This window comes from Miniopterus schreibersii (genome assembly GCF_964146895.1).
Source record: "Miniopterus schreibersii genome assembly, chromosome: 19".
NCBI lineage: Eukaryota > Metazoa > Chordata > Mammalia > Chiroptera > Miniopteridae > Miniopterus > Miniopterus schreibersii.
In genome coordinates this window covers 26114099-26134354 of record NC_138119.1, presented here as the reverse complement: position 1 = coordinate 26134354, position 20256 = coordinate 26114099, and the positions used below count along the sequence as shown (strand labels likewise).

General features: G+C 38.3%; 1 protein-coding gene across 1 annotated transcript in view; it reads left to right on the top strand.

Annotated features, from left to right (window-relative positions):
- The first annotated feature begins 941 nt into the window (after positions 1 to 941).
- Positions 942 to 20256, top strand: part of PPP2R5A (protein phosphatase 2 regulatory subunit B'alpha) — a 65908-nt gene continuing 46593 nt past the window's right edge. The window contains exon 1 of the mRNA XM_081121808.1: positions 942 to 4075. Coding sequence (XP_080977934.1) covers positions 3895 to 4075 — 181 coding nt within the window. The 5' untranslated portion in view covers positions 942 to 3894. The remainder of the gene's footprint in view (positions 4076 to 20256) is intronic.

Sequence of the window (20256 nt, the reverse complement as noted above, 5' to 3'; positions counted from 1 at the left end):
TAGTATCTGTTTTCTATCTATTTTATTCAGTATCTATTTTCCAGTATCTATTATCTATCATATTTCAGTAGGAATTTTAGCTTTAATCTATTAGTTTGCTTTCTGCTGTTTATTTCACCTTCTTATCCTATGTAAATTCTCTTCCCCTGACTTCTAGATGCCTATAATCTATTTTTAATAATGTCCAAATGACTAGAGAATGGTAGCTAAAAACTTTTATGTGCATAAGAATGTAAGGAGTTTATGAAAAATAGATCGCTCAGTGCTTTTCACATAGGTTCTGATTCTGTGTGTCTGGGGTCAAGTCCAGGAATCTGCATTTTAAATAACACCTCAGAGGATTCTGATGTAGGCAATCCAGTGACAACACTTTCAGAAACCCTATCCTTGAGAACTGAAAAATTAGATTATGTACTGCACATCTATCCTGTGCTCAGTAGGGGATACAGAGATGTAAAATAACTGAGTTCTTTCTCCCTTGGTGTTTACAACTTTCAGGGGAGAAAGAGGTAGTGCCATCTCTGATGGTATGTGATGGCAGACCCTGTGGGTGATATAGATAATAAATACTATAGTAATCTAAAGAAGGGAGGCATCACTTCTGGCCAGATCATCATGAACGGCTTCATCAAACATAGGGGTTGAGCTGGAGTTTGAAGAAAAGATAGGTTTCAAGATAGGAAAAAGGCAAATTATTTCAAGATGTTGGAACAGTAAGGACTGGGGGTCAAGGAAGTGCAACAACCTCTTTTAGGGGATCAGTATATGGAATGATGTTTGAACTGAAAAAAAAGAATTTGTGTAGGAACCTAGTAGGACTTATGCCTGGAAAGACAGCTAAAAGTTAGCTTGAGGAGAGTCTCAATTTTGGACTCTATTCTGTAGGTGCTGGGTGGTTCTTCAAACATGCCAATAAGATAAAAGTGGTGGTTTTTAAAATTAATTTATTTTTCAATTGAGGTAAGACTGGCTTATAACATTACATAAGTTTCAGGTGTGCAACATTATAATTTGACATCTGTATATACTACATTGTACTCACTATCAAAAATCTAGTTTTTTTCCGTCACCATACAGTCGACCCCCTTTACCTACTTCACCCTCACTTTAACCCCCAGTCTGGTAACCACTGATCTGTTGTCTGCCCCTGAGTTTGTTTTTTTATTTTTATTTTTATATTTCACATATGAATGAAATAATCTGTATTTGTCTTTTTCCATCTGATTTATTTCACTTAGCATAATACTCTCAAGGTCCATCCATGTTGTCACAAATGCAGGATTTCACCTTTTTATGGCTGCATAGTATTCCACTGTATATAATACCACATTTTTATCCACTCATCCTTCAACAGACATTTAGGTTGTATCCGTATCTTGGCTATTATAAATAATACTGCAGTGAACATAAGTTTGTATGTTATCTTTTCAAATTAGTGTTTTCACACTCTTCGAATAACCAGAAGTAAAATACCTTTATCACATGGTAGTTCTATTCTAAATTTTTTGAGGAATTCCCATAATGTTTTCCATAGTGGCTGTACTAATTCACATTCCTACCAACAATGAAGATTTGGGTCCCCCAGTGCAAAACTGCCAAGTAAAAGGGAGACAGACTGTTCAGCTCATTTATTTATTTTCTAGGCTTAAATTTAGGCTTAATAATTTTTATACTCTTTCTACCCCACAAGTGTTTAACCATTTTTATGTAAATAACAAATCGATTTCTGAATTTTGTTTAGTACTTTCTGTACTTTGGGTAGTGAGGGTCTTATAATAGGGTAGAGAGAACACTTTGGTTCTCTTCATGTTTTTATACAACACTCACTTTTATTAAGCATCATTATATGGAAAACTGCACTAAAAACTAGGTGACCTGTCCTTGTCCTTAAGAAGTTTAAAATTTAGATGGAGCCCAGCGGGGTGGCTCAGCCGTTAAGCATCAACCTAGGATCCAGGAGATTGAGGTTAGATTCCCCGTCAGGGCACATGCCCTGGTTGGGGGGCTTGATCCCCAGTTGGGGGCGTGCAGAACGCAGTCGATCAATGACTCTCTCATCATTGATATTTTTCTCTCTCTTTCCCTCTTCCCTTCCTCTCTCTGAAATCAATAAAGATATTTTTTAAAAAATAAAATAAAATTCAGACGGAATCTCTAATGAAGAGATCCCAGTAAGAGTAAATGGCAAGCCCCAAATCCACAAACCATTGATCAGCTCATCTGCACTCGTTCTGTTGGAGTAGTTGAAGGCCTTTGGCTGAAGGCATGAAAATTAGTGGGATACTAAGTTGATATGAGGAGCCTCTTCTTGGAGGGTGTAGATTTGGAGAAATCTTTGAAGTAGTCGATTCGAGATTGCCCAAGGCCGGCGCGAGAACAGTGCTCCGGAACTGCGCGGTGTCACAGCCGCTGCAGTTCCAAATTTACTCGGCAAATACCAATTACGCGGCTCAGGGCAGCGAGGCTCCAAGGCCCGCCCAGGAGCCCAGGACCTCCCTCCGATTGGACGAACTCACTTGCTCGCCTTCTCCGGGCTCCTTCGCCTGTCAATCACACTGCTGGTTCTCCACCCTACCTTTGCCCCGCCCCCTTCGGTGACGTAACACGGGGCGCTGTTTCCCGCGCCAGCCTTCTCTCTCCACCAGTCGCTTCAGTTCCTCATTGGCCAGTAGAGAAGAGAGGGACGGGAAGGGACATTCTACTTTGCTCTCTAAACTACCCCTTCTAGTTTCCCGATCTTCTAATAAGCTGTCAGGAGAGCAATTATAGCCCGGCGCAGCGGCGCAAGCGTGCAAAGATGCTCCCTGGGAGGGGGGGGCGCACTCCCCTCCCCAAAAAATTCATTGCGCCGTTGTGACGCAGGCGGCGTTCCGCTCACCGTCTTCACTTACAATTGGCTATAACCAAAGTCCATCATAAAACCACGCCCCATTCTTCGCCTAACCTCTCGGCTGGAAACACCTTCCAGAAGACCACGCCTCACCGCGTTACTGCCGCTTAGCCCTGCGATTGGCTGAGGGGGCTGGCATGCTTTCCCACCCAGCCCTCCCTCCAGAGTATTTCGAGAGGCTGGCGGGACCCCGCGGAAGTTGTCAATCTTCTCCCTCCCCACCCCTGGCGAGGCCCCTCCCCCGGGCCTCACGCCCCGGCGCGCGCGCGCACACGCACACGCACACGCACACGCACACACACTCCCCCCTCGCGCGTCCCCACCACCTTCTCAAGTTGTAGCGGACGCTCGCAGGGGGTTCTGCGTGGGCGGCGGAAGGGCGCGTGGGGGAGGGGGCTCGGAGAGCTCCGCAGTGAGGAGCGCGAGTGTGCGCGCCCAGAGCCCGGGCGGCGGGTTACCGCCACGGGAGATGCAGGGACCGCGCTGACAGGGAAGAGCGGGCAGCGCGGCGGAGGCTCGGAAGGGACCCGCGATGGCAGCGCCTCGGGAGGAGGCTCCAGGGAAGGCGGGCTGCGCTGGCAGCGGCCACTGAAGTGCTGTCCGGCTGGCCGGCGACCTGGACTGAAGGGAGGAGAGGCGCGCTCCACGTCCGCACCCCGGCGCCCTCGCCTCAGTTGTCTAAACTTCAGGCTCCCTTCCACCCGCCCTCCGCTCCCGGAGTCAACAACTTCTTCGCCCCCCTCCGCCCCCGCCCTTGCCTCCGTCAGCCCCGGGAGCCCGCCGCGCGGCGGGGACCAGGAACCTCCGGCACTGAGATGCGGTCGTGAGGCGTTGGCGGGCAGCGAGGAGAAGCTCGGCGGCGCACGGGAGCGGGAAGACGGTGTGGCCGGGGGCACGGGGCGGAGGGGCGCGACCGCTCCGCGCCTCACCCCCGCCTCCTCCTCCTGCCGCTGCCCGTTCCGTGCAAGCAGCAGCCGGAGCTGGCAAGCGCCTGGGCCGCGGAGATGTCGTCGTCGTCGCCGCCGGCGGGGGCTGCCAGCGCCGCCATCTCGGCCTCGGAGAAAGTGGACGGCTTCACCCGGAAATCGGTGCGCAAGGCGCTGAGGCAGAAGCGCTCCCAGGGCTCGTCGCAGTTCCGCTGCCAGGGCAGCCAGGCGGAGCTGCACCCCTTGCCCCAACTCAAAGGTAACCTCGCGGGGAGCACCCGCAGAGCCATTTCCTCCTGGGGCGCTCTCTGCCCAGCTGGGGCTCGTAGAGCGAGTCGCGTTCCCCACGGTGCCTGGGCGCCCCCCTCCCCCTCTGACTCCAACAGGTTTGCTGTTCAGAGTCTTGCCGCTTTTCTTCTTCCTGATTCCCCTTAACTCTTACCATCTGCGAGCAGGCAAACAGCCCTCCCCACCTGCGCGCTGGCTCACCTGCCCTGGTTATTGGGACGCTCCCAGTGCGTGCAGCGAGGTGTTCTTTCCTCTTCCCCCAGGCTTGCCTTTCCCCGTCTTGCTTTAACAACCTGTCTAACCTTCCGACCTTCACTTTCCCGAGACCCACCTCCTCTTTTCCGACGCTTAGCTAGTCCTTTACTTTCCCAATTATAAGCGTCTGTACGAACCCACCTTCTCAACTCCCTCCCACTGATTGTTCCTGAGTCCTACAGACCCGAAATCCTAATGCAAACAACGGTTAAGAGTTACCTGGCCTTTAGATATATTGAGAAAGAAAAAGCCTAAAAAATCTCACCGGTACAGTGTCTTTATTAACTGGGTCGTTAGGTTTAAATGTTATTCTTTGGCCCAAAGTCTTGGAAGGACTTAAAATACCTTGAGAAGGAGATGTACGCGGTAAATTTGGAGACGGGGTAAAGGCGTAAGATAGTGTTGCTTTGCAATGGAATGAGAACTTAGTTTGCCGAGCAGTGATTCCAGGGACTTTGTCGGTTTGTACAGGAATTCAAATTGTTATCCGTGCCTAATGCCTTGCAGGAGAACTTGGTTCACTTACTTTTCCCACTAAGTTTAGAGGATTTTTAATAAATTGCTTCCTGATGTTCTAGTTTAATCTTTGTGAATTACCACCTTTTAATTTTACTTTAATGGCTTCGTTTTTTGTGAGATCGGAATCATCATGGAACAAGATGATAATGCTCCTAGTTAAAACAATTTTTTGACGAAAGAAACCCGAGAGAAATCTAGATCATCTATTTTGCAAGGCTAGGAAATTAAAGGCTTATACTAAAATAGATAAATGTTCAGCACATTTTTCAATCCATTTAGCCTCTTCAAGGCCAATCTGGTTCTGATTTGTCTTTGGGCCTATGAATCTAGCCTTAGTTTGGCTAGGAGTCTAAAGAAAACCCCAGATCAAATCACAGTTGACCTACATACAATAGCTCTGGAACCCCATTCAGACTGTACATGGCCCTTGCCTCTTGGGGTGCTACTAAGTTAAGAGCATCCACTGCCAGAATCAAACTGGTTTTAAAAGGTTTTATTTAAAATATGTGTGGGGCCTGTGTTATTGCATTTATCACTTGCTTTTTGGCATACAAAAATAGTTAAAATTCATATATTGTAGTAGTCAATAGTAAACCAAGGTAGGCATTACCAAGACATTAATTCTTGAGTGATGTCATAGCTATAAAAGAGTATCATCTTACCTCTTAGGACGTTGACTTGCTATTCATGGATTTTAAATCTTAAACTTAATTACAACATCATAGTTACTTCTATATTGATTTTTTTCATTGAAATTGTTGAAGTGTTTTTACAGTTTGAAGGTTTAGTGCTAGTATTTTTCTTTCATATTTATTTAATTTGCTTTTTAGTACGGTATTGTAGTTCCTTAGTATTGTTCTTACTAGTATAATATTTACTTTCATTAAATACAAATAATTGAATATTAAACATGGTTGGTTCAAGCCAAGAGATGCAGCTTTAATACATTTTGTTTTTTTAAAAGCCTGGCAATAATAGGCAGTCAGTAGTCATCTAAGTTATATGGTATATAGTTTAACAAGTGGATGGTGCCATTGAATGTTTTATTTATAGTATTTTGGTCACTAGTAGAGAAAAAAAGAGGAGTGGAACTTCAGATTATTTCTATGTATTTTGCATGAAAATATAATATATGCAAATTTGATTGAGGAAATTAAGAACCTTACTTGGATTACCCCTAATAGGAAAAACTACTTTTACTCCAGATGCCAAAATGCTTGAAAAGCGATTTTTTGTGTGTGTGTTTTTTTTAACTCAGTTGCTTCACTTGGTACTTTGGCAGTGTACTTGATACCACAGTGTTGTTTTTTTTCTGTCAGTAGTATTTTTTTCCATTTGTGGCCTTAACAAAAACCAGTGGAAAGTCCTTTAGTATGTGTATGAAAGAGAATTTTTCTTCCTGCTCTGAAATATAATCTTACTGTGGAGCAATCCAGATAATCTGTGGACATCCAAGATCTTTCAAGTGTTTTTACCAACTTGCTTATGTTACACTTTGTCCACATGGATCTAAACTGGAAAGGTGCCTGCTATTTTCCTCAGAGCATACTGTGGGTAAGAATTAAATAATACAACTTTTTCATCTATAAGAAGTTTATTTGTGCAAAATCATTTAGTAAGTGGGTTGCAGGTTTTTAATGGTGAAAATGTTCAAAGTAAATTTGCTCTTCTGCTATAAAGTATTTAATAAGCCTTGTTAAAAGGATTTTTAAAAAATATATCTTTATTGATTTCATAGAGAGGAAAGGAGAGGGATAGAGAGATAGAAACATCAGTGATGAGAGAGTCGTCATTGATCGGCTGCTTCCTGCACGCCCCCAACTGGGGATCAAGCCTGCAACCGGGGCATGTGCCCTGACCTGGAATTGAACCCGGATCGCCTGGATCCTGGGTCAATGCTCAACCGCTGAGCCACACCTGGCCAGGCAAAAGAATTTTTTTTTTTAAATGAGAAACTATTATTATGTGGATCCTGGAAATTAAACTGTCTTAAATTGTATAACTTAAATTTTTTTTCCAAAACACTTTAAGTTTCTTGTTATGTTAATTCTGTTGGCATCTCTAACAACAAGGTACCAGAAAACAAAAGTAGGAACATCTTATCAATCATTTTTTCTGTGTTTAAATTTATGGTAGTATATGACTTAGTTTTTCTACCTTAAATTTCTGGTAACCACCAGTTCGGAAACTTAATTTTTCAAAAATTTGTTATTTACAATAGGAAATTTTTCAGTCTGTTTAACCTATTTTTAAGTCTGAAGGGTTGGCTTGGTAGAGTAGTAGATGTCTTACATTTCTAGAATATGTAGCATTTACAAATTATTTTACACTTTATTAAGTGAAACAGTCCAAAGGTGTGTAACTCCTCATCCCTGGTACTTCTTGTTTTTTCACACCTACTAAGGTTTCACATCTACTGTTGGGTGACAATCCACAGCTGAATGTATTTTTATAAACGTTGTATTTCATTGGGTCATTCCAGTAATTCTGTGCAAGACCAATATTATTTCCATTTTATCCAGGAGAAAATTGAGGCTTAAACAGCTTAGTTTCAGGCCTGTAATTTATCTGGATGGTGTTGCAGCTGACACTGGTACCCAGGTCAAATGATTTCAGTATTTTTGCTGTTAACCTATTTTATGAATATTTGAAGCAGTATGATAGAGTTGGGTCAGTGGGGTCAGTCCTGAGTCACAGGCAGATTTTTAGTCTGAGTTTTCCTTATATGTAAAATGTGGATAATACCTTCTATCTCCCCAGGATTGTGATGATTAAGTGAAATAATGTAATTAAAGTGCCTAAAAATAGGCAGTCAAAGAATGTTAGCTTCCTTTCTCTTTAATATTTGAAAATCCAGAAGGATTCACATAAATTGTAACTTTTCTAGTGTACTTACAGTATGATTTCATTTATAATCAGTTTTCAGATATAATTTATGTCAAGTGAAGCTGTGACATTTTTCAGCATAAGTGTGGAAGTGGAAGTAGGGTGGAGTCAGACTCTTTAAATATTGAAAGCTGTGGTTAGAAGTTTTTACCAAAGATATTGAATTAACCAGTAGAAGTTTATAGATGTGCATTTCTCATAGGAGACAGCCAGTAAATAACAAAGAACTGACTGAAGCTGGTTTTGAGATTGAAGTCTCCTTCAGATGAGGTGAAGAACTTCCAAGTATCACTCAGATTCTTTGTTGGTATATTCTTAGAGACTGGGTCCCACTGGAATTATGGAGGCCAGTAGTAGTGGTGCTGATTTGAAGTGCCTTGCTTACCTTTAGGGGAAAAAATTGTTTCCCCCTTGAGTTATGTGGTCTTTTTTTTCTTTTTTTTTTAATCCTCACTTGAGGATATTTTTTCCATTGCTTTTTCACAGAGAGTGGGGGGGGGGGGGGGAGAAACAGAAAAGAAACATCCATGTGAGAGAGACACATTGATTGGTAGCCTCCTGCACACCCCCCCACTGGGGATGAGATGGAGCCTGCAAGAGGTATGTGTCCTTGGCCAGAATTGAACCCAGGACCCTTTAATCCTTGGGCCGAAGCTCTCACCACTGAGCAAAACCAGCCAGGGCGAGTTATGTGGTCTTTTAGGGTAACAGGAACAAGAACACTAACGTGATCTGAAGTTTCATTACTATCTTAACTTTTTCGTCAGAGGGAAATACTAACTCAACATTTAAGGTTTGTAGATCTCCTCAAATTTAGTATCATTCCATCTAAGGTCCATATCCCTTTTTGTAATTGAGATGGCATTAAACAAGAGTTGAAATTCATTGGAATATGTTAAGAAAAAGGTTTGTTTACAAAGGGATATATCATTTTAGGACTATTTTCTGGAAGTACTGTTATATTTATTCTGGAAGACTTATTTTGTAATTTCTTAAAACTTTTTTGGGATATACAATACTTCTTAGAGAATTGATATAGTGTCCATTGCTGGTTTTCATGTGAAGGAAAGACTTTTTTGTTTGTCTAATTTAGTACCTTCAGAATTCCTATTTAGGGTCAAATTTCTTTTCTCCCAATTTTATTACATCTTCTTATTCTTAATTGAATTTTGAATTATTTTTGGAAATCTCTAATTGAATAAAGCGATAACCCAGTAAAGTGTGTTTACTAAAATAGTGTTATCATTGAGATAGAGCACCACTTGTCAAATAGTGGACTTGAGTTGTCTTCCTGCATCATTGTTGTCTCACAGTTGCTTTGGGCTAGTTGTTTAACCCCTTTGAACTGCAGTTTAATCATCTTTGCTGGTAAGAAGAATATTTTCCCGTGATAAAATTACAAAGGTGAATTAATCCCTAATGAGTTATTGTCCCTCTTTGGATGACAAAGCCTTATCAACAAAAATAATACATTTGGGAAATGGATTTTTGTGATTTACATTTTAAATACTTTTTTTTTTAATTTGTAAAAAGCTGGGCATAGAGACCAACCTACTTTCATTTTTATGTGTTTAGCACTCTGGTTCTCAACCCTGGCTCCAAACTTGGAAAGCTTTAAAAAATAGTTCCCCTAGAGAGATTCTAAATTAATTGGTCTAAGGTAGGATCCAGGCAGTTGTATTTTTAAAAGCTCCTGGGGTGATTCTCCTGTGCAGCCAGGGTTGAGAATCACTAGTTCAGCAATATCTGTCTATTGATTTAACTCATTAATTAAGACTTTGTCCTTTTCTCTTCGATACCCATGGCTCATTACCCACCTTATTAACATTTCCTGCCCACACTTAACCTCCTGCTATTTACTTTTCACTCTCTTAACTTTGCTGCCCCCTGTGGCTGACCAGCTGCTTTCCTGAAGGGGGATAGTGCTGTCCCAAGATTCTGGAATTTTAGGTATAATGACATGATGCTGTTAGATTTTGCTGTAGTTATTCTAAAACCCGACTATTATCATTTGGTACTAGTTGGTCAGGTTTTTTTTCCTTTGTGGTTTTTGGAGCTGTGGCTGAACTGTCAAGTAAAAGTGGGAACATATGATAGAGGTTTCCCTCATTTTAATCCCATCATTCAGGGTAATATGATGATTCCAACGACTTTGGAGTGTGAAATTGATATTTGCTATATGCTCGAAGCATTTTTCTGCTTCTTGAAGATTTAGAACTAATATTACTACTACTGTGTGTTGAATATCAGGTATTAAATGAACTATTCTTGAATTTAACTGTTTTGGGTCACGCATTGTATTTATTTAGCATTAAGACATGTTTTTCTCACCCTGGCCAGTGTGGCTTTGTTGGTTGGTTGTCGTCCTGTGTACCAAGAGGTGGCCAGTTCGATTCCCAGTCAGGGCACATGCCTGGGATGTGTGCTTGATCCCCAGTAGCGGGCATGAAGGAAGAAGCCAGTCAGTGTTTTTCTCCCTTCCTCTTTCTCTCCAAAATCAATAAAAACTTTTCTTTTAAAGAAATGTTTTCCTCTAGAGTGTTTTCACTACTAATATCATGTTAGTGTTTTCACTGCTAACATCTTTACCACAGCTTTTTATCGAAGGTAGAGCAGCGAGGACCTGGGGCCACTTACATTCCATCCATATCCCTATTTTGTTTTTGGCCTTTCTGCTGATCAGTTTGATTAATACCTGTATTTGTTGTTTTGAGTCGTATTCAGTTGTTAATGTAGTGAATTAACAGATTAAGATGGTAAAATTTTTGTGAAAGAAGTCGTCTGTGTTTTCACAGCCCATTATGTTACAAAACACTGAATACTGTGCGTAATAAATGTCATGTAGATAGAATCATTGTTTTTGTTTGTTTTAAAAAATGTCTTTATTGATTTCAGAGAGAGGAAAGGAGAGGGAGAGATAGAAACATCAATGATGAGAAATTCATTGATCTGTTGCCTCCTGCACACTCTCTACTGAGGATCGAGCCCAAAAACCCGGGCATGTGCCCTGACGGGGAATCGAACCGCGATCTCCCCGGATCATAGGTCGATGCTCAACCGTTTAGCCACACTGGCTGGGCTAGAATCATTGTTTTTGATGAAGGAATTACCTGTTGGTTGTCATCTGGCCCTCCTCCCTTTACTATTCCCCACTCCCCACCCCTAGTTATTTATTATGCTTCTTTCAGTGATGTTGATGCTATCTTCCAGCAGATTGGTTCTCTTCTCTTTTGTTTGTTTTAATATACTTGTGCCTAAATCTGGTTCAAGATTTTAAAGGAAATAAATTCTAGGTTTTTAATACTACAATAGAAAATAGTAAATGTAGGTTTAAAACAAAGAATTGTTTGCTCTTGTATTTTGTGCTTTGCAAATAACTGGTGTAAGTGATGTATAACATTATTGATAGATTTCTTGCTAGGAAAGGTATTGTGTAAGGGTTGTGTGGAAAGTAATAGCTGGGTTGACTCCCAGATGTGGACATGTGTATATAAACTTTGAATACTTAATAATTAGTTTGCAGTAATTTCTAAATTTGAGGTGCAGTCTTTATTTGTAAGGATGTCCTTGAAGGAGATTAGAAATATATCATTTATTGCTTTATTATGTAACAAGGAAGCTAAATCCTTTGCTGAAAGAATTTTACATGACAGGCTGGGTTTATGCAAAATAAACTCTTACTTGTCTGAGCAGGATATTGACTAATAAGCAGCTTCAAACCTACTTTTTACGCATGTCTTGTTGTACTCTTCCCTGAAGGAACTTGTTTACATAGGCTTTTGGAGTGAGTAATGATGAATTTTAGAAATCCTGCAATATTTATCAGACTTCCAAAAGAAACCTATTATGATTTTTGGGGAGGTGTGGGGGTAGTTTGCTGAATATGATGGGCTCACATGATAAAATTCAGAGAACGTATTTCTAACTTCAATCCTAAAGGCAAGGGATTTCTTGGGAACACACTCCTCCTACTGGAGTGGTGATGTTAATTGCACCTACTCTAACCTTACTGTGATGTTCTATCTAGTTGAGTCTTGGAACCACAGAAATCATTCTAGTTTAACCTCCATTGGGAATCAGTTTCACTCTTGTTCTAAATTAATAGCTGTCTTGTCATTTCATCAGTGAAGCTTTATTTAAGGTAGGGAGGAAAGTACAAAATTTTTAAGCTCAGGTACTCTCAGATTTTGCTTAATGAACAAACTGTATAGACAATAGCTAAAAAGATTAAATGTCTGAAACAAGGACTTTTTAATGACTGGGCTTAGAACTTGTAGTTCAGGAATACCAAATCTTAAATATAGCTTTGAAGTTATTCATTTTCTCTGTTTAATTGGTTTTGCCTTTGTTTCACACTCATTGGTAAAGATTATTCTAGAATTATAGCTATTATCAGAAGTTGATGATTATTCGAACTCACTGTTAATCCAATGCCTCTAAATTGATAAAGTGAAAAGGTGAGACAGTTAGTGTTGTAAACTCTGAATTTTGATTTAGCAAACTGTTTTTTTAAACATAATTTTTCAGATAGCTTTTCTAGAGATAAATATCTGTTGAAGTCATAAGTAAAATAAGATAACTTTTGTAAGTTTATGTATCTGCTTTTTAAAAAAATGTGTACTGCCATTTCTTCTTTTAATTGGCCACAGGAAAAAGACTTTGTTTGCCTGCCATAAAACTAGATACATACTTCGCTTTCAAAACCTAGTACAGAAATATTTTCTTCTCTTTGGTGTCCATAGTGCATAAAATTTAGGTGAACCATTGTAGAGATTAAAACTTAATAAAGGGACTAAAATGATGAATATATTTTCTTTTGGAATTAAATGTCTTTAGGAGATTAGATTGTAGTTTGGTGGGGAATATAGACATACAAGCAGGCAGTTTAAATTAATATGAAAAGTGTTGTGATAAGAGTAAAAAATAAGAGGCTAGGGGAGCTTGTGTGGGACCCAACCCAGTTTTGGTATGTGTGGAGAAAGATCAGGGAAAGCTTCCTGGGGAAAGTGAAAGGTAAACTAAAACCTACAAGACAGATTTGGTTTAAGAGGTCCAGCTAAAGGACAGTATGTGCAGCCCTAGAAATAAGTGAGCATAGCATATTTGGGGAACTGCCAGCAGCCTCTGTGGATGTGATAGAGGCTATTATAGTAGGAAACTGGCTAGAGAAGAGATTGGAGCAACAATTAGGAGCTAGGTCATAGTCTTGATTCCACATAGTGCTTTTATTCCTGACGGTAGTATGAAGAGTGTATTGAGAAATAGGAGTGTGGAACATAAGTTAGGATGCTGGCACAGAAATCCAGACAAGAGATGAAGGTGGCCTTGCCTGAGTGGGGATGGAGTGGTATCACATGCAGGCCTTGGTGAGAGGGAAGAATCAATGATGATGCATTTCCAACTTGGGCAGCTAGAGGCATCATAGCAATTTTACTGAAAAAGATCAGACTTGGGAGCAAATAATGGTTCCCTGTTGGACAGGTTGAAGTGTTTGTGGGAAATTGAAGTGAAGCTTCAAGTAGGAAGTTAGATATTTGGGTCTGGAGCTAAACAGAAAGACCTGTGACAGCTAGAGATAATTTGGGAGTCTTTATATTGAAGGTGGCGTTTGAAGCAATGCAAATAGAAGCCACTGCCCACTGAAAATGTGTGGAATGAGAAGAGGCCAAGGAGTACCGCCAATTTAGGTGACAATCAAGGAAAAGGAGGAACCACCAGGCCAGAGAGACGCTTGAGAGGAGGCAAGGGAAGACAGGAGACAGTAGAGACAAGGCAGTTAAGGGAGAAGAGAGGAGAATCGTTTTAAAAATGGGGGCCGGGACTAGTAACTGAAAAAAAGCTGTTGACAAGTTAAATAACTGAAAAGTTTCTATGGGTTTGGTAGTCTTTAGGCAACATTGGGGACTTCAGAGGTATTTTATAGAATTGATAGGCTTGAAATTTCTGTAAGGTGAGAAGTGAATGAAAATTGTGAAAGCCAAGTCAGTAAGTTTGGGCATCTCTTTCAGGAAACTTGACAGTTAAAAAAATATATATCACTCTAGCTGCTGTGTGGCGAGTGGATTTTAACAGAACAAGATTTTTAGGAGGAGGATCAGTTAGTAGGTTATTTTAATAGGCTAGGTGAGACACAATAGGCTTGGGCTAGGGTAGTAGCAGTAGAGATGGAGACAAAGAGATGTATTTGAGATACATCTCAGATAGGACTTGCTAATGAATTTGGAAGGGGGTGGAGAAGGAAAGGTAGGAATCAAGGATGATTTCCAGATATTTTAGCTTGGGCCACTGGGTAAACAGGTCTACCACCAACCACTGAGAAAGAAAAAATTAGAGACAGGAACCAGATGTAGAGGGGAAATCCAGAGTTGCATTTTGGAAATTTAAAATTTGAGGTGTCTTTTGGAAACCTGGGTATAAATATCAAATAGACTTTTAGATTTGTGAATCACAGAGTGCCCATTTGGTAATTTCTGCGACTTCTAAACATTAATTATAGGTTTTCAAGTATATTTATTAGAAAATGTCCATAGTTTGGGATGCTGGCCACTTGGTCTTCTGGCCAAATTCATATTCTCTATTCAGTGGAACATCTATGTACCCCAGATGGCATAAGTGTGAGTGGATCACAAAATATGTTGGGACAACTGCATAAATTTAGAGTTACTTAATTGTCTGTTTTCTGCCATTATACTATAAGTTAAACACTGGAGATCCATATTTTCCTCCATAGCATTTAAGTAGTCAGTGCTTGGTTTTAATGTTTACTGAATGAAATAATGAAGCAAAAGCTATTAAATTGATTTAAAGAAAAATACCATTTTGTGTCATGCAATAATTCACAATTTTATAATTTATAACTGAGTAATATTTACATATAGACCCAAACTTAGCATTTTGTTGATAAAGAAACCAAAACAGTTAAATTATATTTTTGTGCAAATCACTTATAGCTCAATATCTTCTCAGTTGGTTATTTCTCTGTAACAGGGGTAGGGAACTTGTGGCCCGAGGGCTCTATACTGCACATGAAATCATTTGGTCTAGCCCTGCCAAGGCAGCTGCAAGATGGGACTCAAAATTTAGTAAATGTAGGAGCTTTTTTCGTAGCTAATTTTTAAGTTGGTAATTTTGTATGGCCTGCGAATGTTATAAGTATCCAAATGACCCTTGGCAGAAAAAAGGTTCTACACCCTGCTCTATAATATTAAATTGCAGACATGTATTGCCTGCACTATTAGCACTGTGTTTTCTAGCAGTGCAAAGGAGAAATATTTGTAATTGAAAACCTTACCAAGGTACTGATTTCTTTTAGGTCCTGGGCAAGTAGGCCAATATTGAACATAATGGGTTTTTAAAGAACCTTTAAAGGATGGGATCTTTATTTCTTAAATTCTTCTGATACAAAAATGTTTCATTGATCTTCTTTGGGGGGGTATCTTTTAACACTGTTCCTCTCTTTTTAAGTAATTAAAAATTTTATTGGAGAATATTTGTTTTATGAATGAGTACTAAGAAGATGAAGTGAACTTTTAATCACTCAGAACATTTGTGTCAGAACTAGATTTATGATTTGGAGAGGCCACTCAGTTGAAATCATAATCTGTAATTAGCGATTTTGAGGAATTATTATGGAATGTGAAGAATTGATAGGTCTACTTATTTTTGCTTCTTTGTTGGAAATGATGGGTATATTTCAGTCCCCTTTTACACAAGCTGTGTGTACAGTTTTTGGCACTTTAAAAAAAACTATGACCATGTTAGCATAGCAGTGCGTTTCTGATCATTATTTCCCAATTTGAGGTAGGAAAATAAATGGGGGCAAGATGACTTGGGTATAAAAGTCAATTGGGCTAATTATTCCATCACTTTATTGTATTCTCCTGCTAAAACCCCCAGAAAAAGTGAAATTAGACAACATGTTATCTCCTTAAGTTGTTTTGGGCTAATTATTCTATCACTTTATTGTATTCTCCTGCTAAAACCCCCAGAAAAAGTGAAATTAGACAACATGTTATCTCCTTAAGTTGTTTTTAGTTTTCTATATACATTCATGTTTCCAGTGAATGAACCAGCCTAAATTTGAATCCAAAGTGGAAATAAAGTAGCAAATGTAACAATGAAGTGCTTTTAAGCTAAGGTGCATTTAATTTTTCAGTCATATTGTCTTTGTAGGAAAGTTCTGTCATTCATGTAGGAAAGGTAAAAATAACTCAACTTTTACCTAACTACTGAATACCTAGGCACTGGTTTTGGTATTTCAGATATTTTGATATTCTGTTTTTAATTTGGACCACCTGGGTGACCTTACATACACGTAACATATTTTTGAGAACTGCTAATTTTTTTTTAAGATCTAGAAAAGTATCTTCTCCTGTGGAATAGGAATTACTATTTTAGGATACAATACTTGCTCTGAGTCATGAGTGAGTCTCAGTTTTCATGGTTTTCTAAAATAAACTCATTTAAAGACTATGCAGTGAAAAATGTCGTATTCTTAACTATCCTTTTTCTTTTATAATGGCTTTATTATTCTTGTAAAAACTTATAGATTCACTGTTAAAAACAAGTAAAAAAAGACTCTTACAAAGATAGAAAATAAAAACCCCCAGCCAGGGGGAATTTCTCTTAAAATTTTGAGCATCTTTCTGTATTTTTCATCGTTGGGATCATATAATAAATGCTGTTTTGTAAACTTACTGTTTTTACTTTAATAGAATATTATAAGTAGCATATTTCTGAAAGAAAAAATAAAATCAATTTAGAATTATTTCTGAATAAAGTTTTTATTTTTAGAAATACTGAATCAAATTATTTTAAACCTTGATTATAAATATTACTTATATTAAACGGAGAGGAAACAGTTTATAGGAGTACTGGTATTTTATTTTAGGGTTATATGTGGATCTTTTAGAAAATTCATTTAAAGGAATGTATCACCTCAGAAAATATCATATACAATACTTTGTATATAATTTCAGGGTTCTTGGGTTCACCACCACCACTACCAACCACCACCACCACCACCTTGAATCCCATCTATGGTCTGTTGGTGGAGGGAAGTGGGGTGTTTGTAGGCCTTTGGCCGTGCTTTAGAGACTTGAAAAACATTGTTAAAGTACGTAGTCCATTTCCTTAACATGGTAGTAGGTGTTTCTTAGGCGTTACGGGTAGGAGTAGCTGCAAGATGGAACCTTAACCACAGCCATCAAAACTGAAAACAGCTATAGCCCTCCATTCTGTCTATAAAGATCTCTTTAATACTTGTTCACCAAAAGTCCCAAATGAGAAAAAAAGGATGGTTCTAAAAACCTATCTTATTTAATGAATAGCAGGTTTTACATTCAAGTTGAATTAAGCAGATGACACAAATGTTTATTTTATTTTACTAGGAGACTTAGTTTTTCAGTTTTCTGCTTCCTGGTATAACATGCCCCAGTTAGTTAATCTTCATTCTTTGTTATTCTGTCCTACCTTAACAAAAGTGGTTTTTAAATACAAAAGATAACACAGTTAATTCTTTTGAAATAAAAATTGAACATTTTAATCCTCTGATGCAGTAGTTGTCAATATATTCATTTGAATAGTAAAGTGTGAAAGTATTTATGCTTTTGTAAATTTTAGATAGTATTGTGGAAGTTTTCTTAAAACAATATACATTTATATATTAGACATGTAGGGTGTATATATTTGAATTTCCTAAAATGTGTCTACTACAATTTTCAATTGTAATGAAGTCATAGATTCTTAACTAAGTCATATTTAGTTACAGTGCTGTGAATCATTTGTTAATAAATGTTTCCATTGTTACTTTATAATAGTTTGAGCCTTTAAAATTTCAAATAAAAGCTGATTTTATTCTCTTAGTTATTAACGTTCTAGGGGTATTTCCAAAAAAAGCTACATGTCCTATATTCTGTGCCAGTTTCTTAAATTAGAATCTTGGATCGCATCCTCAGCCTGTCACTGTAGTGGTATTGCTGGGTTGCTATGATACGGTGCTTGTTCTATAATTTGTAGCGTGAATCCTATATGAGATCCTACTTCAGATTTCAAATATGTAAGCAGCAGTAATTGGGAATATGGTATCTTTTTCCTTTAAGAAAAATTATACCTATAAAACTTATTTCTGTTACAGATTATGATATCTGGATACTTCAAACTGTTCTTAGATGTAAAAAAGAGTATTAACAATGAACAACTTGAAATAATTTGATTATCCCTAAGTTTAGTCTATTACATTGACTTTCAAGAAAATGAGCAAGAAGAAAAAGGCTTTATGATAATGACTGTATTAAAATTTCAGTGTTCTCCTGTTTGGTATTTGAAGTCTTGAAATAAATGAACATAGATTAGATTTTCTGGTAAGATGCATTTGAGACAGTACCAGCAAAACTACATTACCAGGGAAAACTCCAAATTATCTTTACTGATTTTTTAAAATAATTCAGTGAACTCTTAAACTAACCCTACATAGCTGTATTGATAAAATATTTCTACCTCTTTCTTGTTTTATGTGGTGGTTTTTGGGTTTTCATTTACATGTTCCATGAACATTTCTGTCACATTTAGTATTATAAACAGGCAGGACAAAGACCAAATAAGGGTATTCTAGGCATGTGTTGTGTACACATTTGTGGTGGAATAAAGTTTGTATTATTATTGGTTAGTGGCATTTGATCTTTAAACCTCAGTTGCTCTTTAAACTTTTACTGTCTTTCAGAAATGTCTTGAGTATTTGATATGAAACTATTTTAGAGACCAGATGGGACTAAATTTTTTTTAACAACTTTATTGAGATAGACTTTTCACATACCATACAATTCACCCATTTAAGGTGTACAATCCAGTGGCTTTTAGTATATTCACAGATAACGGGCAACCAACACTACAGTTTTTTTTTTTATCTTCACCCAAGGATATGTTTTTATTGACTTTTAGAGAGAGAAACATCGATTGGTTGCCTCTTGCACATGCCCTGATTGGGAATTGAACCCGCAACCATTTTTGGTGTACAGGAGGACACTTCAGCGAACTAAACCACCCAGCTTGGGCTCACTGCAGTCCATTTTAGAACATTTTCATCATCTTAAAAAGGAACCCCATACCCTTTGACTATTAACCCCCTCTTCCCTCATCCCATCTATCGACTGCCCTAAGCAACCACTATCTACTTTCTGTCTCCAAAAATTACCCTGTTCTGGACATTTTATATGGTCTTTGTAACTGGCTTCTTTTTATTTAGCATAATATTTTCAAGGTTCATCCATGTTGTAGCATGTGTCAGTACTTCATTCCTTTTACGGTTTCATAATATTCCATTGTATGGCTTTAGCACTGTATTTTATTAGTCCATTTATCAGTTGATAGACATTTGGGTTTCTACCTTTTGATTATTATGAATACTGTTGCTATAAAAATTTGTAAGTTTTTGTGTGCATGTATGTTTTCATTTCTCTTGGGTATATACCTAGGAGCAGAATTACTAGGTCATATGATAATTCTGTTTAATTGCTTGAGGAACTACCATACTTTTCCACTGTGGCCACATCATTTTATATTCCCACCACCAGTTTATGAGGGTTCTGAACTCTTCATATCCTCACCAATACTTTTTATTTTGACTTTTTTATTATAGCCATTATAATGGATATGAGGTGGTATCTTTTTGTGGTTATGATTTGCATTTCTCTAATGAATAATGATGTCATGCATCTTTTAATGTGCTTATTGGCCATTTGATATATCTTCATGAGAAATGGCTTTTCAGATCCTTTGCCCATTTTTAATTGAATTATTTGTCATTTTATCATTGAGTTGTAATAATTCTTTCTCTAGTCTGATATAAATCCCTTTGTCTTTTAACTTTCTTAATGATGTCACTTGAGGCTAAAATGTTTTTAATTTTGATGAAAAGTCCAAATTATCCCTTTTTCTTGTAGCTCATGCTTATAGTATAATATCTAAGAATCCTTTCCCAAATCCATGGTCATGAAGATTTGCCCTTATGTTTCCTTCTAAGAATTTTATAGTTTAGCCCTCACATTTAGGTCTTAGACCCATTTTGAGTTAATATTTGTATAGGATGTGACATAAGAGATCGATTCATCCTTCTGCATGTGGCTGTTCAGTTGTTCCAGCTCCATTTGTTGAAAAGACTACACTTTCCCCGTTAAATGGTCGTGGTACGCTGGTTGAAAATCAATTGGCACATATTTTTTATTTCTGGACTCTCATTTCTGTTCCATTAATTGTATGTATTTATTCTTTTATTTGAACCACATTGTCTTGATTACCAATGCTCTGTAGTACATTATGAAGTGGGGAAGTATGAGTGTTCATACTTTGTATTTCTTTTTAAAGATTGTTTTGGCTATTCTGAATCACTTGCAATTGCAAGGGTTAGGTTATTGATTTGAGATTTTTATTTTTTCTTATATGGGCATTTGTAGCTATAAATTTCCCTCTAAATACTGCCTTAGCTATATCTCATAT